The sequence below is a fragment of the Microcaecilia unicolor genome, chromosome 12 (assembly GCF_901765095.1).
Source record: "Microcaecilia unicolor chromosome 12, aMicUni1.1, whole genome shotgun sequence".
Classification (NCBI taxonomy): domain Eukaryota; kingdom Metazoa; phylum Chordata; class Amphibia; order Gymnophiona; family Siphonopidae; genus Microcaecilia; species Microcaecilia unicolor.
The window spans coordinates 108,802,792-108,818,970 of record NC_044042.1 but is presented as its reverse complement, the minus strand read 5'-3'; the positions used below and the strand labels follow the sequence as shown (position 1 = coordinate 108,818,970).

General features: G+C 45.2%; 1 protein-coding gene across 4 annotated transcripts in view; it reads right to left on the bottom strand.

Moving 5' to 3' along the window:
• Positions 1–16,179, bottom strand: part of LOC115481352 (next to BRCA1 gene 1 protein-like) — a 148,277-nt gene that overhangs the window by 14,044 nt on the left and 118,054 nt on the right. For 3 of the 4 annotated variants that reach the window (XM_030220421.1, XM_030220423.1, XM_030220420.1), the window contains 5 exons: positions 15,406–15,531; positions 7,180–7,543; positions 2,711–2,805; positions 1,982–2,036; positions 830–935 (listed from right to left, as the gene is read on the bottom strand). In XM_030220421.1, the coding sequence (XP_030076281.1) occupies positions 830–935; positions 1,982–2,036; positions 2,711–2,805; positions 7,180–7,543; positions 15,406–15,531 (746 nt within the window). The remainder of the gene's footprint in view (positions 1–829; positions 936–1,981; positions 2,037–2,710; positions 2,806–7,179; positions 7,544–15,405; positions 15,532–16,179) is intronic. The other variant, XM_030220422.1, reaches the window with a different exon arrangement.

Here is a 16,179-nt window from a genome sequence, read left to right as displayed (position 1 = left end):
TTTTGCAGGAGCTTGGTTCTTCAGTCCCAGTACCTGGAAGTTCAATCGGAATGTTGAAAATTGCAACTCGGACATTTTTGAGAGAAAACCGTCCTTCTGCCACCTTACGATGTTTTTTGGGCATTTGTTTTGAAAATGAGCCCCAATGTTGGCAAGGAGAGACAGAGATTAAGGGGCTCATTGAGGTCTGCCTGTCATTGGTCCTAGTTCCTCACTGCTGGAATATCCATTGAAGCCTACTCCAGCCTTGATTCTGATCTGTTTTTTGCCATTTAAGGGACCCAAGACTATAGAAGTCTGCCCGGCGTTGGTCTTACTTCCCAACCTCTGAAGCTACTACTACTACTTATCATTTCTATAGCGCTACTAGACGTACGCAGCGCTGTACACTTGAACATGAAGACAGTCTCTGCTCGACAGAGCTTACAATCTAATTAGAACAGACAAACAGGACAAACAAGAGATAAGGGAATATTAAAGCTCACTCTAGTTATCAGATCACTTTAATAGGATTCCATCCTTTCTCTATATAGTGTTCCTCTGTGTTTATCCCACACATTCTTGAATTCCGTCACAGTTTCTGTCTTCACAATCTCTCATGGGAGGGCATTCCAGGCATCCACTACCCTTTTTGTGAAAAAGTATTTTCTGACATTGCTCCCAAGTCTCCCACCCTGCAACCTCAACTCCTGACCTTTAGTTCTACCAGTGCCTGGTCTCTGAGAAACATTAGTTTGCATATGAATACTTTTTAAGTATTTAAAGTAAACCAACACTCTAAAAGGATCGTAAGGCTCCTTACTTTGGCCCCACAGTTAGACCAACTTACCTGAGTTGTCGCTGGTTGTCCAGCGAATAATGCTTTGTAAGCAGAGGCAGCGACAGACAAGGCCCCTTTCACCAGGCCTCCGGCAAGGCTGTTCCCCTGGGGCCTGCTGAAGAGGTTTGGGAGTTATTAGGAGTGCATGAGCATGCAAGTGACATTCCTTTATGGTAATTCTTCTCGAAATTTTGTTTTGTTAGGGAGAGGTGACCTTTTATCTCACTTAGAAAGGCCTTTTATGGCCTATGAAGCGTTTTCTACTAGCCTTTAATAAACACAGGACAACTTTCAGGCAAACAAATCTATTTTTCTCAGGCATTTACATCCTTGCTACTATTAAAAAAGACAAAAAAATATTTTAGAAGTGAGAACTTCAGCAGAAAAGCACTCGGCACTTCTCTCCGGCTCCTTTGGACTTACAGCTGAATTAGAACCAGTCTCTATTGGACTACAGTGCCATGAGCTTTCACTTGCAAGTTACCAAGTTGGTTTCTCTCAACCCCCCATCCCTATTTGTATATCCTCTCCCAACTTAAAGGGGTAAAGGGTTATGGAATTGATATAGCATCTTTCTGTAGTACAACCAAAGTGGGTTACATTTATTATATGCAGGTACTTTCTCTGTCCCTAGTGGGCTCTCAATCTAAGTTTTATGTACCTGGGTCAATCGAAGGTTACGTGACTTATCCAGGATCACAAGAAGCTATAGTGGGAATCGAATCCAGTTTCCAAGGTTCTCAGTCCACTCCTCCACTCAGCTCAGCTATTAAACAATAATCTTTGAGGCCCACAAACAGCAGTTCCCTCAGGATCCCAGCTAATGTGGTCCCCCCTCTCATGTCAGGATCTGAATGATGCCTCAGTGAAAGCTCCATATGCACCCTCAGGTCCGAGAACGCTGCTTCCTCAGCACCCCTAGAGCTCAGGTTGCTCCATGGAATAAGTGTCAACCCTAGGCCTCTGTATGTCAATATGCAACACTTGCCACTGAATCAAAACGCCAGCCCAGACTGTGGGCCAGCTGGAGACCTACAAGTTCTTGGATTCGGATCTTTTTACCCAATTCGCATGTTTACTGCTTGGGGCAAAAGTCCTGCTGTACTTTTATTACAAGTTCTGGCAACAAAGGATATGAAACTCGAGAAAAAAAAAAGTTACCTTGAATGTTCAAAGTAGGTCGGTTCTGGTCCATGATCCTCCTCTCTGTTGGAGCCTATGAGAGAGACACAGGTTAGACCCAGCAAACTGAGCTAACACACCTCCAATGTCAAAGAAAGTTTTAATAAAGTAATATTTGGCCTTTTAAAATTTAACACATCTTTTCCAAGGCTGTTCTTGTTTCGACAAAATAATTCCCATCTGTTCAAAGGTTTCAAAATAGCTGTTATAAAAAGAACCCTATTACTGACTCTTCCACAGTGAACACAGAGCAAAGGTGATCTGGGTGACTCTACAAACACTTATCACAAGTCAGACTTACGGCCTGTAGTTCCCAACTTCCTTACTTCCACTTTTGTGGAGAAGGACCACATTTGTTCTTCTCCAGTCACCTGGATCACCTGCTTCTTACCTCACTGCTCTAACCATTAGGCTATTCTTCCACTCTGAGCACTTCCTGCTAGCTTCTTTCCAATCAGACTTGCTAACTGGGCCTTACTGTGCCAGCTAGAGTGAGCTTAGCATTGGCTATAGGGGCATCACCATAAAACTGAGATCCTACTCCTGGCCACCAGTTGGGAAGGAAGCTTCTTCAATAGGCCAAAATCCTTTAGCCCCCTCTTCTGTTGCAAGACACTCGTCATTTCACATGACTCTCTCCTACTGCACTGCAACGTGTCCAGGACCCCCCATACTAAAATTTTCAGGGACCCAAATAGAATCTTCTACCTTCTTTTGGCAGCTGCCCAGCACAAGGTTGGATCTCCTCCGCAGCTGGAAATTCCGGTTCAGATGGAAGGAAATCCTGAAGAGGTGTCAAGTTCCTTCAGAAAGAGAAACATATCAAGACCTGGCAAGAGCTCTTCAAGCATAGAAAGGGACACTCAATACCATGGTTTAATGAAGAATTGAAAGAACTAAAAACACAGGTCAGAAGATTAGAAAGAGCGTGGAGCAAGAAAAAAGATGAACACACACTCAAAGACTGGAAACAGCTACAAAGAAAATACAAATATACCATCAGACAAACTAAACGAACATACTACAAAAACCATAATAGGACCAAACTACAAGGATACACACAAACTCTTCACACTTGTAAACAAACTCATAAATACTACACCGGTTACCTCTAACAATATAAATACTCCATCCGCAACAAATCTTGCGAACTACTTCAATGAAAAAATTATAAAGCTCCGACTCATGATACCTACCAACATCACTGAGTACACAAGCATCCTTGAATGTCTAGACCCAAAACCTAGGGAATGCCCAGTAGACCGATCATGGACCAACTTTGACACGATATCGTCAGATGAAATCTCAAAATGGCTTGGAAAATACGCCAAGTCACAATGCAAATTAAACACTTGCCCTACTAGCCTAATAAGATCCACCCCCAAACAATTCAAAAAAGACCTCACGAATCATGTAAACCACAGGCTTCAAAATGGTCTCTTCCCCACGGATAAAGGAAACATCCTACTCACTCCGCTGCCAAAAGATGCTAAAAAAAAGCACAATGGACATAACTAATTATCGCTCATAACCAAACTCATGGAGGGCATAGTGATGAAACAACTTACTGAATACCTAAATAAACACTCAATTCTGCATGAGTCTCAATCAGGATTCCGGTCAAATCACAGTACCGAAACTGTAACTAGCGTCTGCAATGAACTCATTCAAACAAGCAATTGCAACGGTAACAACATACTACTCCTTCAATTCGACATGTCCAGCGCCTTCACCATGGTTAATCATGGAATACTATTACATATACTAGAATACTTCCGAGTAGGAGGTACAGTTCTCAAATGGCTCAAAGGATTCCTAACTACAAGATCATATCAAGTAACAACAAACGCAGACGTATCACCCCCATGGATACCTGAATGTGGAGATCCCCAAGGATCCCCCCTCTCACCAACTCTCGTCAACCTAATGATGATACCTTTAGCCAAACTTCTAGCCAATCAAAACCTCAACCCCTACATATACGCAGACAATGTCACAATCTACATCCCGTTCAAACATAATCTAAACGAAATCACCAACGAGATCATCCAAAGCCTCCAAATCATGCACTCCTGGGCGGACGCATTCCAGCTAAAACTCAACGCAGAAAAAACACAATGTCTTGTACTTACTTCACAACATAACACAAACAACTACTCTACCATAACCACACCATACTGTTCTCTACCTATATCACAAAATCTGAAAATTCTTGGAGTCACCATCGATCGAAACCTCACACTCGATGCTCACGTGAAGAACATGACGAAAAAGATGTTCCACTCCATGTGGAAACTCAAAAGAGTAAAACCTTTCTTCCCGAGAAACATCTTCCGAACCCTGGTACAATCAATGGTGATAAGTCATCTGGACTACTGCAACGCACTATACGTTGGCTGCAAAGAACAGACTATCAAAAAACTCCAAACAGCCCAGAATACCGCAGCCAGACTCATATTTGGAAAAACCAAAAATAAAAGTGCAAAACCTCTCAAGGAACGCATTGCGTTCAAGATCTGCACGATTGTACACAAACTCATTCACGCAGACACCCCAATCTATATGCTAAACCTCATGGACCTGCCTCCCAGAAACGCCATAAGATCAGCCCGCAAATTTCTCAATCTGCACTTCCCCAGCTGTAAAGGACTAAAATACAAGCTGGTACACGCCATCACCTTCTCTTACATGAGCACGCAGTTGTGGAATGCACTACCTACAGCCCTGAAAACTATTGACGAAATAACTAACTTTCGCAAATCTCTGAAGACACACCTCTTCAACAAGGCCTACAAAGATAACCCATAGCCTCACCAACCCATCCAGCTATTAAAGCCAACCTTCTACACTATCCTGCCTAACACCTTTCTTCTCTCTTCCCCTACTTAATCTTTGTACATTACCAATTGTATTTGATATCCTGGAATTGACTATGTCATAACAATACTCTGTAAGCCACATTGAGCCTGCAAATAGGTGGGAAAATGTGGGATACAAATGCAATAAATAATAATAATAATAATAATAATAACACTGTTACTTTGTATTTTCTTTATGCATGATATTAGTGTTATACTTGGAACATGCTGTAATCATCTGAATGAGCTTGAAAGGCACCGAGCTCATTTGCACTTTCCAGGGGTGGGTCCTCTCTCTGTTCCCATCTCACAGGGCAGGGCAGGACTGACACTGTCTCCCCTCCTGGTTCTTCCACCTCCTCTCCCTTCTCCATTTCAATCTCAGCTCTTGAGCTTTCTCTCCTACACGATCCCTTCCCATGTCCTTTCTCTCATACCCTCATTTTGAAAGTCCCAGTCCTAGCAAATGTCATTAATCCTGTGGAAGTGATACCAAAAATATGTGTGAGGCTTGGGGGAATGCATGCTCACGGGCCCTGCCTCTCATATTGGTTTCCATGGTAACAGGAAGCCACAGCGGAGACGAGGACAGAATTGCGGCAGGGTCCATGAGCGCTGTCCTTCGATGGGCTTTTCTGGAACTTACAGCCCTCTAAAGTCCTTTGCTAGGCTGTATTTTTTTCAGACCAACAGCAACACACCTGTGGGGGTCTTCTGGAGGTGGCTGGGTCCCAGCCAACTGTCCTGGTTGTTTCCCTCTCTCTAAACTGGCCTCGGTGGGTGCTCTTCATTATACGTCGAATATTGACATCACTTTCAATAATCCTATATAATAAAAGGCACCTCCAACATTCTGAAGCTGACTGCATGGCTGAGGCATTCCTGCTCTCTGTATCCATCTCCTGACTTGACATCACGTACTTCCGAGTTCGTCACAAGCAGAAGTGACCAACCACACGAGGTTTCTCGGCTTCAGAATGTTGGAGGTGCATTCTATTAAATAGGATTGGTCAGTTCCTTTCCTATATAATAAAAGGCACCTCCAACATTCTGAAGCTGACTGCATGGCTGAGGCATTCCTGCTCTCTGTATCCATCTCCTGAATTGACATCACGTACTTCCGGGTTCGTCACAAGCAGAAGTGACCAATCACACGAGGTTTCTCGGCTTCAGAATGTTGGAGGTGCATTCTATTAAATAGGATTGGTCAGTTCCTTGAAGCACAGCCAGAGCTCAGCATCCTGCACAGTAACGCTCAGCTGCCTCTCCGTGGGGGGTCTCCTTTTTCGCTGGCCACCAGCAACTCAGGGGGGGGGGGGCCCAAACTGGGAGGGGGGCCCAAACTGGGAGGGCCACTCTGGAACTGGGAGGCAGGGAGGGAGGGGGCCACCCTAAAACTGGGGGACACGGAGGGGGGGACGGCCACCCTGGAACTGGGAGGGGGCATGGCCAACCTGGAACTGGGAGGGGGCATGGCCAACCTGGAACTGGGAGGGACGAGGGGGGGAATAACCCTGGAACTGGGAGGGAGAAAGGAGGGAGGGAGGAAGAAGGGATGGGGCCCCGCGGGGGCCCACCCTGGAACTGGAAGGGACGGGGGCCACTGGCACACACTCTCATTCTTACACATACACTCTCTCTCACACAGACACACTCCCACCCAATTTAACTCTCTCTGCCACACACACACACTCACACATTCACTCTCTCTCTGTCACACAGTCACTCTCACACACACTCTGTAAAACATACACACTCCAAGGAAAACCTTGCTAGCGCCCGTTTCATTTGTGTCAGAAACGGGCCTTTTTTCCTAGTATATTAATAAGTGATACTAACCCTACAGCTACAAGTTGAATGCATCTGGGTGTGGGTGAAAAAAGAGGATAGGACTAATGCACACAGAAAGCTTTGAAGACCCAGGTAGGTGTTATAGGTCCATGCCTGTTTCCTGGGTCTGATTTTTAGCAAGCTTCCTGCACTTAAACCTGTGCACAATGCAAGGTAAAGCCACCTTAATCTGACATGTTTTCCAGCACAATACTGCGTATGCTGGAGCAGTCAAAGAAATGTTAAGAATGATGTCCATGATGGAGGTTTTATTATGTTGCTGGGGGTCTTTTTAGGGAAAACTGCTAAAAAAAAAGCCTTTTACCAATGCAGCTATCAGAAGTCTCTCTTTTAAAGGGAGAGACAGCATTTATATGCTTGCAGCAGTAACTCCTCTGACAACCAGGGCCATTGCTGTGCCAGAGCCTGTGATCACACAGATGAAACAGTGAAGGAAGTGTTATAAGCAGCAGGCAGAGGAGAACTTACTGTTGCAGCTGAGGCGATGGGGTAACCACTTCTGGCGTGAGGGGCACTTGATCCAATGTCTGAGAAGTCATGAGGATATCATTGATGCTGTGAGCCTCAGGTCGGCTGCCTGTTGCTGCTGCTACAGTGTCCTCAGCGCCAGTCACAGCCTGTCCAGCTTCTGCCGTGCCTGCCTCAGACAAGGCAGAGCTGTACATAGACTCGCCCAAGGGACGGCTGGTGTCAAAGCACTCTGGCAGGATGATGACGTAATCCTCGGATGAGGCAGAAGATCCTTGGCTTTCAACTTCATCTTTCAAGTTGCTCTCATCCTCTTCTTGCCCCAGTTCGGAAATCTTCAATGTTGAGAGGTTTATGTTCTCACCTAATTACAAAAAAACGTATAAATCCTCTCAGCAACTAAAGTAAAGGGCTGGATTTTTCTGGAAATAAAACCAACATCCCTGCAACTATATCACAGTCAGTAGAACTATTTCAAAAAAATCTGCCCCAAGATGGGAATGGTTTGTAGAAAAAGAAATGCCTCTCAGAAACACATAAAGCTCCCAGTGCCCTTTCTTAGACTATGGACAGAGAGAATATGACGTCACTATAGATAAAGACAAGCAAGGACTGGAAAAAAATTTTCTTTGCCATTAATTTTCTTTCAGTCCAACAAGACCACTCCAGAATACATGGGTTATGCCCATCAGCCAGCAGGTGGAGACAGAGACACTGTGGACTATCCAAAGGAAATATTCACTATACTAAGAATGAAAGAGAAAATTCAGTGATCCAGACTAGTAAAATGGTACCATGGGAAAAACTGAACGAGCTGCCAGCTTCTCTCCACAAATTACAGTGAACATAAACTAACCAGAGTGACTAAAAAGTAGTAGCTGAAAAGGTAAGGAAAGAGGTTAGACTTCATAAATTACAAGAGTTCGCAGAAAGAGGAAGACAGGCAACGATATCTGGAAAAGCTAAGAGAAGCTGACAGAGCAGTCAGGAAAGCAAAGATGCAAATGGAAGAAAAAAATAGTCAATATGACAAAACTCGGGGGGGGGGGGGAGACAAGGCATTTTTTTTTAGATATGTTAGTAATAGGAGGACGTGCATAAGTGGCATTGTGAAACTCAAATGTTAAGAGAAGAAATCAGGGCCTCTTTAACCACCTATGGGGCCCTACGAAATCTTTTATGGATAGCCCCCCAACCCCCACCAGGGCCAGCCAAGCAGCTTCCTACTGAAACAAGTGCAGTATAAAGGCATGGAGCTGCTGTAGGTCATGCTGTCCGCTGGTTCTGAACTTTACAAACTGGAAGTCCCTGATAGAAGTCCCTGCCCATGTTCAAATCCTTGCTCAAAGCCCACCTCTTCAATGTCGCCTTCGGCACCTAACATTATACCTCTATTCAGGAAATCTAGACTGCCCCAATTTGTTTGACTGCACAATTTGTCCATTAGATTGTAAGCTCCTTTGAGCAGGGATGGTCCTTCTTTGTTAAACTGTACAGCGCTGCGTAACCCTAGTAGCACTTTAGAAGTGTTAAGTAGTAGTAATAGTAGTAGAAGAGGCAGGACCAGCAGAGCCATCAGCTTTGCAGCCTAGACAGCAGCTTAACACCTATACTGCATGCTTATTTTTTGCTAGAAACAGAGGGGTTGGGGGGGAGCGGCTGGAGCAGAAGGGAGGGGAGGAAAAATGCTGGACCAGATTGAAGAGATGCCAAGGGTGGCCCATCCTAAAGAGTGAGATTGAAGGCCAATGAGTGAGATTTTTCTCCTAGTGCGTTTGGGTATAAATTTGGCACAGTGTGAAGGGGTTGTGGCCTGAGGAAGGGCTACTGGCTACTTTTATTGACAAGTAGTGCCTTCATGTGAAGCTAAAAATGGATTCCTGTGTCATGGCATGTTACATATTTTAAACTCAATTATTTCAAGCACTTAACCACATACACATCTATGGAAACAATTGAAAAGTATTTAAACACCCCTCAAGAAGCAGAGTCTTATCATTTAAACCTGTTCAGACAAAAGTCTGCTAGAGGACAACCACCTCAACACACAACAGATTCTGCAATAAGTTCTAAAACGCCGTCTCATATTCAGGGCCGCCGAGAGCCAGAGCCGGGCCCGGGACAAGGCCACCCCCTGGGCCCCCCCACCCGAGGTTGCCGCCCACCCGAGATCGCCGGGCCCCCCGCTGCCCGCCCACCCGAGATCGCCGGGCCCCCGCTGCCCGCCCACCCGAGGTCGCCGGGCCCCCCTCCACCCGCTATCGGGCCGGGCCCTCGGAACTAACCTTAAGCCTCCATTCATTTCGCAGCAAGCAGCGGGGGCAGACCTCTCCTCCTTCCTTCTGTGCCCCGCCTTCGCGGACGTTACGTCAGGTGAGGGCGGGCCATGGAAGGAAGGAGTGGCCTGACCTGCTGCTGCTGCTTGCTGCGAAGTGAAAGGAGGCTTAAGGTTAGTTCTGGGAGTGACGGAGGGCGGGCCAGGCGGCGGCAGTGGCGCCGGGCCCCCCTGGAGGTCCGGGCCCCGGGACTTTTGTCCCCCCTGTCCCCCCCTCTCGGCGGCCCTGCTCATCTTATAACAAACTATATATTAAATTAATGTTTTGATGCAATTTCAGTAAGGCCAACGGACCATCCCTCCATTGCAAAACACTATGTACAAACCTGTGCAAAAACACATTCAGATACCATAACAGCACTAACTCCCAGGACTCAAAGAACAAGCTTTTCCATGAAATTGCAGCACTACCGATATTACACCAGTCCCTAGAATTTCATAGAAACGGCATGCTAGCAGAATACTGCACCTTGGTCACAAACACAAATTACAGACAGACTCTCTAAAAATAGGAAACAAGGGACCACAAATCAGTGCTAGAGATAAGAAAAAAAAATTTGGATTTGAACCTCAAATCGGACTCTGCATGTACAGCAAACAAAAGACATATCACAGATATGGTTTTCCAAAACCTGTCATATTCCTATGAAATTCAAAATAAAATACTTTTTTTTTGTTTTACTTTGGTTGTTTGAACAATTTATTATTCCATTTCCTCTGGTCCCAGTGTCCCGGCATGGTCCGGCATTGAAATCCGGGATAATGCCAGCAGCTGAATAATTACCTCCTTATTTGCTAAATTAATTTACTGTCCAGATCATTTGTTAATAAATCTGGGTCGCTCTATGAAAGTAAGAACCTGATTTACTAAGCTGCAATATTTTGTCAAAAACATAAATCTTTCGCACAATAAAAAGCAAAAATGCCAGTTCTTACGTGCATTATAAACACACACCAGCTTATAATTGAAAAAGAAAAACGCCTATATTGCGACCCAAATCGGGAGATAGACGTTTATCTCACAAAAACAAGTAAAGCGGTATAATCGAAAGCCGAATTTGGACGTTTTCAACTGCACTCCGTCGCGGATGCGGACAAAGTTGATGGGGGTGTGTCGAAGGCGTGGTGAAGGCGGAACTGGGGCGTGGTTATCGGTCGATCAGAGATGGGCGCCTTTCGCCGATAATGGAAGAAAAATATGCGTTTTTAGCGAGAATTTAGGGCACTTTTCCTAGACCCTGTTTTTCCACGAATAAGGCCCCAAAAAGTGCCCTAAATAACCAGATGACCACTGGAGGGAATCGGGGATGACCTCCCCTGACTTCCCCAGTGGTCACAAACCCCCTCCCACCACAAAATATGCTGTTTCACAACTTTTTATTTGCACCCTCAAATGTCATACCCACCTCCCTGGCAGCAGTATGCAGGTCACTGGAGCAGTTATTAGGGGGTGCAGTGGACTTCAGGCAGGTGGACCCAGGCCCATCCCCCCCCCACCTGTTACACTTGTGCTGGTAAATGGGAGCCCTCCAAACTGCCCCCAAACCCACTGTACCCACATGTAGGTGCCCCTCTTCACCCCTTAGGGCTATAGTAATGGTGTAGACGTGGGCAGTGGGTTTTGAGGGGGATTTGGGGGGCTCAACACACAAGGGAAGGGTGCTATGCACCTGGGAGCTCTTTTACCTTTTTTTTTTGTTTTTGTAAAAGTGCCCCCTAGGGTGCCCGGTTGGTGTCCTGGCATGTGAGGGGGACCAGTGCACTACGAATCCTGGCCCCTCCCACGAACAAATGCCTTGGATTTATTCATTTTTGAGCTGGGCGCTTTCATTTTCCAATATCGCTGAAAAACAAAAACGCCCAGCTCACAAATTGTCGAATAAAACATGGACGTCTATTTTTTGCGAAAATATGGTTCGGTCCGCCCCTTCACGGACCCGTTCTTGGAGATAAACGCCCATGGAGATAGACGTTTTCGTTCGATTATGCCCCTCACAGTCTTCTCTGCAATACGGTATCACAGAAATATCCAGGTTTGTAGCCCATTATGTGTGAAAGTTTATTTAAATCAAACTTTAATGGATTGCTGTGATGCAAATACATGCTACACGGCTCATTAATTTTGCATTTTGCAAAAGACAGATGTGTGAAAAAAGCTTCATGGGCCATTTCACAAAGAAATAACTACACTTTGAGTTGTATTATTTTTTATACATCAGTATGACTTTAAAAGGGGACTCTGTTCATAGGAAGGGGAGGTGACAGTTTGGGCCTGAAAATTGTATAAACCAATCCTATATAATAATTCTCACCTCCAACGTTCTGACTTGCTATCTGGGACCGTGGCTCATTCCGAGTTGGTCTGCTAGGCTCCGTAGATCAGGCTGACATCACTGTAGCCATTATGATGTCAACTTCAGAACCCCGGGGGAGGGGGAAACATGCCTCACATCTGATCCATGTCCAGAGGAGGGTCGCTGGACATGGGTGGCTGGAGGGGGGGCAGGGGAGAGAGGAGGGTCGCTGGACATGGGTGGCTGGAGGGGGGGCAGGGAAGAGAGGAGGATCACTGGACATGGATGGCTGCAGGGGGGACAGGGGGTCGCTGGACACTGGTGGCTGGAGGGGGGGCAGGGAGTCGCTGGACATGGGTGGCTGGAGGGGGGGGCAGGGGAGAGAGGAGGGTCGCTGGACACGGGTGGCAGGAGGGAGGGCAGAGGAGAGAGGAGGTTCGCTGGACATTGGTGGCTGCAGTGGGCGCAGGGGGAGAGGAGGGTCGCTGGACATGGGTGGCTGCAGGGGGAGAGGAGGGTCGCTGGACATGGGTGGCTGCATGGGAGCCGAGGAAAACCTTGCTAGCGCCCGTTTCATTTGTGTCAGAAACGGGCCTTTTTTTACTAGTGTTTTATAATTGTCATATATTATGCTGCTTAGTTGTTAATAAAAATGATTTAAAAAAGGGGACTCTGGACCCATCTCAGACATACTCCCCACCCTTCTCCTATTTATTTATTTGTTGCATTTGTATCCCACCTTATCCCACCTCTTTGCAGGCTCAAAGTGGCTTATAATATATCATGAGTAGTGGAAGAATATTAGTAAATAGACATTTAGTATTGCAAAGTCTTGGTCAGCATGATGATAATTAAAACAAAGTTATAATGTACAACCAGATATAGTAGAACAGTTCTAAACATAGATGGGCGAGTTGTGCATATTCACATTGGTTGATCTTTGTGGTAGGCTTTATTAAAGAGATGGGTCTTCAGTAGTATGCGGAAGTTCGTTCTTTCGTAGATCGATTTTAAGCCGCGCGGCAGTGCGTTCCATAACTGTGTGCTCAGGTAGCTAAAATTTGACGCATGCATTCGTTTGTATTTCATTCCTTTGCAGCTGGGGAAGTGCAGATCAAGGAATGTGCGGGATGATCTTTTGGCATTCCTAGGTGGTAAATCTATCAGGTCTGACATGTAAGCTGGTGCGTCTCCATGGATAATTTTGTGAACTACTGAGCATACTTTGAACGTGGGAGCCAGTGTAATTTTTCTCGTAAAAGCTTGGCGCTTTCATATTTTGGTTTGCCAAATATTGAGACCTCAAATCCCTGGTGGGCCAGAGACTTGTGAAATCTTCCCCCCAAGCTCAGTGCCAGGGCACAGCATGTGCAGGTAAGTACTGTAGATATATTAAGGAACAATGTTCATATTTCTATGCTGCTATCATAGTTACTTGATGCTAGGGTCCACCTTGGGGGTCAGCGTTCAGGAAAAAGATCTGTTTTAGATAATACGCTGAAATCTTCTGCTCAGTGTGTGGTGGCAGCCAAAAAAGCAAACAGGATATTAGGAATTATGAGGAAAGGGATGGTGAATAAGACTGAAAATACTATAATGCCTTTGTATCGCTCCATGGTACGTCTGCACGTTGAGTATTGTGTTAAGTTCTGGTCGCCATATCTCAAAAAAGATACATTGGATTTAGAAAAGGTTCAAAGAAGAGTGACCAAAATGATAAAGGGGATGGAACTCCTCTCATATGAGGAAAGGCTAAAGAGACTAGGGCTCTTCAGCTTGGAAAAGAGACGGCCGAGGGATGATATGATTAAGGTCTATAAAATCCTGAGTGCTGTAGAACAAGTAGAAATGAATCAATTATTTTTACGCTTTCAAAAAGTACAAAGACTAGGGGACATGGAAATACTTCTAAAACAAATAGGAGGAAATATTATTTCACTCAACGAATAGTTAAGCTCTGGAACTCTTTACCGGAGGATGTGGTATTTAGGCAGACATAGGAAGCAACTGCTTGTCCTGGGTTTTGTAGTATGGAGTGGTTGCCACGATTTGGGTTTCTGTTGCTATTAACTGGGTTTCTGCCAGGTACTTGTCACTTGGATTGGCCTCTGCTGGGCCTCTGCTGGGCTAGATGGACCATTGGTCTAACCCAGTATGGCTACGCTTATGTTCTTATTTTCATGGAGATGAGCCTGGGTAGGGGAGGGTGTCAACAGCGCACATAGTTTTGTATTTTCATAAGCACACAAGTTTCGGCCAGAAAAAGCTATGCTTGTGAATTTTGTGATTTGTTTACTGTTTGATTTCCTAACTAACTGCTATTGGCTATTTCTAATTTGATATCTGTTAAATCCAAGTATTTATTTATTGTGAACATTTATATCCCACATATTCCCACCAAGGCGGGCTCTATGTGGCGTACAAGGCAGGAGAACGTACAACAAACAACAGAAGCGTGAAGCAGAAGAGAGAGAAAAAAAGAAAAAAAAAGGAGAGCAGGGAGAGTTTAAAACTGCTTATTAGCTATTTCCTTTTGATATCTGTAAATCGGAGAACTGGGTTTAAAAAACTGCTTTAAAGTTGTATTAGATCTTTTGTCTGTTTCCTTAGTGTGGAGCCCACCCTCCCCCACCTGGTTGTAAAGCATAGGTGTGGACTAGCATCTGCTGGTGAGAGCATGCCTCGAGGTCTCAGTTTCTGCCTGAGGAGTGGGACGCACACAGATAAGACTTAATTCTTCTTATCATTTCTATAGCGCTGCAAGGCATACGCAGCGCTGTACACCATACACAGAAGACAGTCCCTGCTCAAAGAGCTTACAATCTAGATAAGACAAGTAAACAGACAGAACAATTAAGGGTAAGGGAATAAAGAGGTGAGGACAAAGGACAGGGTAAGTGAGTTAGGAGTCAAAAGCAGTGGTAAAGAGGTGGGTTTTGAGTTTGGACTTGAAAACGGCTAAAGACGGGGCAAGACGTACAGGCTCGGGAAGTCCATTCCAGGCGTAAGGTGCAGCGAGATAAAAGGAACAGAGTATTGAATTAGCAGTACAGGAGAAAGGGTCGGACAAGAGATTTATCAACAGAACGAAGCACTCGAAGGGGGAACGTAGGGGGAGACAAGAGTGGAGAGGTACTGGGGAGCGGCAGAGTGAACGCACTTATAGGTCAATAGGAGAAATTTGATTTAATTCTGACATTATTTCTGTAGTTTTGGGCATTTCTGGTGCATTTCAATACAGCTCTAGAGATAGGTTACAGCAAACACACTCCACAGGTGTTAGCAAGTTTCAAAGAGAAAGTATGTTTTATCATTTCCTTTCAGAACTGATTTGAAAATACAGGGGGAAGGTACACATAGACTTTGTATCTGCCTGCACAGTTCTGAAAACTGCCCCATTCAAATCCCTAATGAACAGGTTTGTGATAACTTCTGTCGTGTCTCCAGTTTATAACAGGCACATTTCATCATTTTTTTTCTTTCCTCCACCTCTCTGTAGTCTCATGAATTTTGCCAGTGAAAGAACTCTGCATGAATAGTTAAGCTTTGTGTAAATTAAAAGCAAATGACTTAATCTAAGGCGTAAGGGTCTATTACCTGATGCCCCCAACTCCTCTTCTGCATCCTGGGTCTCTGCACATTCCAGAATTGGGTCAGGTCTAGTGCTTGGGCAGTCTTCACTCTTTTTGTTATAGCTGAATCTCTCAGATGTCTCCAGGGAGCCTGAGAGGGAAAGCATGGTGGGTTCAGATGGTTCCAGCTATTCACATTAGTAGTTTTCTGTGACTGATTGTGGGTGGGGGAGGAGGGATTTGCATTTAGAGGGAAAACGCCTAGGTCCAATGAGAACAGCAAAATGGCTCCTGCTATTATGGTAGCCTTTTCCAGCCAAGGGACAGGCTGAAGGCACGTCTTGGAAGTCGGTGGGCTTTCAAGTCACTTGAGTATGCCATCTAGATTGGAAGACAGCATCAAAGCTAGAGGGTAATAAAAAGGGCAACAACAAAAAAAAAAGAAGATATATACTGAGATCCCATACAGAAAACAGTATGCAACAGAACATCAGAGAAATACAAAGAAAGTAAGGCTTTTTTGCCAAACCAAAAGGGGTGAAGTTGAAATACAGTCCCAAGATGCTCCTTGCCTCTGCTGTAATTCGTACGTTGGCCCATCTTAGCCAAAGTGTTATGATTCTGTTGGTATTTCTGCTAGTCAGACAGGGGAATGCTTGGGACCGCTCCTGATTGGTCTGTCAGGGGCTGGGCTGATGTCAGTCTGATCTACTTAAGCTCACCCCTCCCGTCAACCCCTGCTTTGGCATTTTCTCTGATTCTGCTGAAGCCTTACCTGTGCTCTGTCTGAGCTATTTGC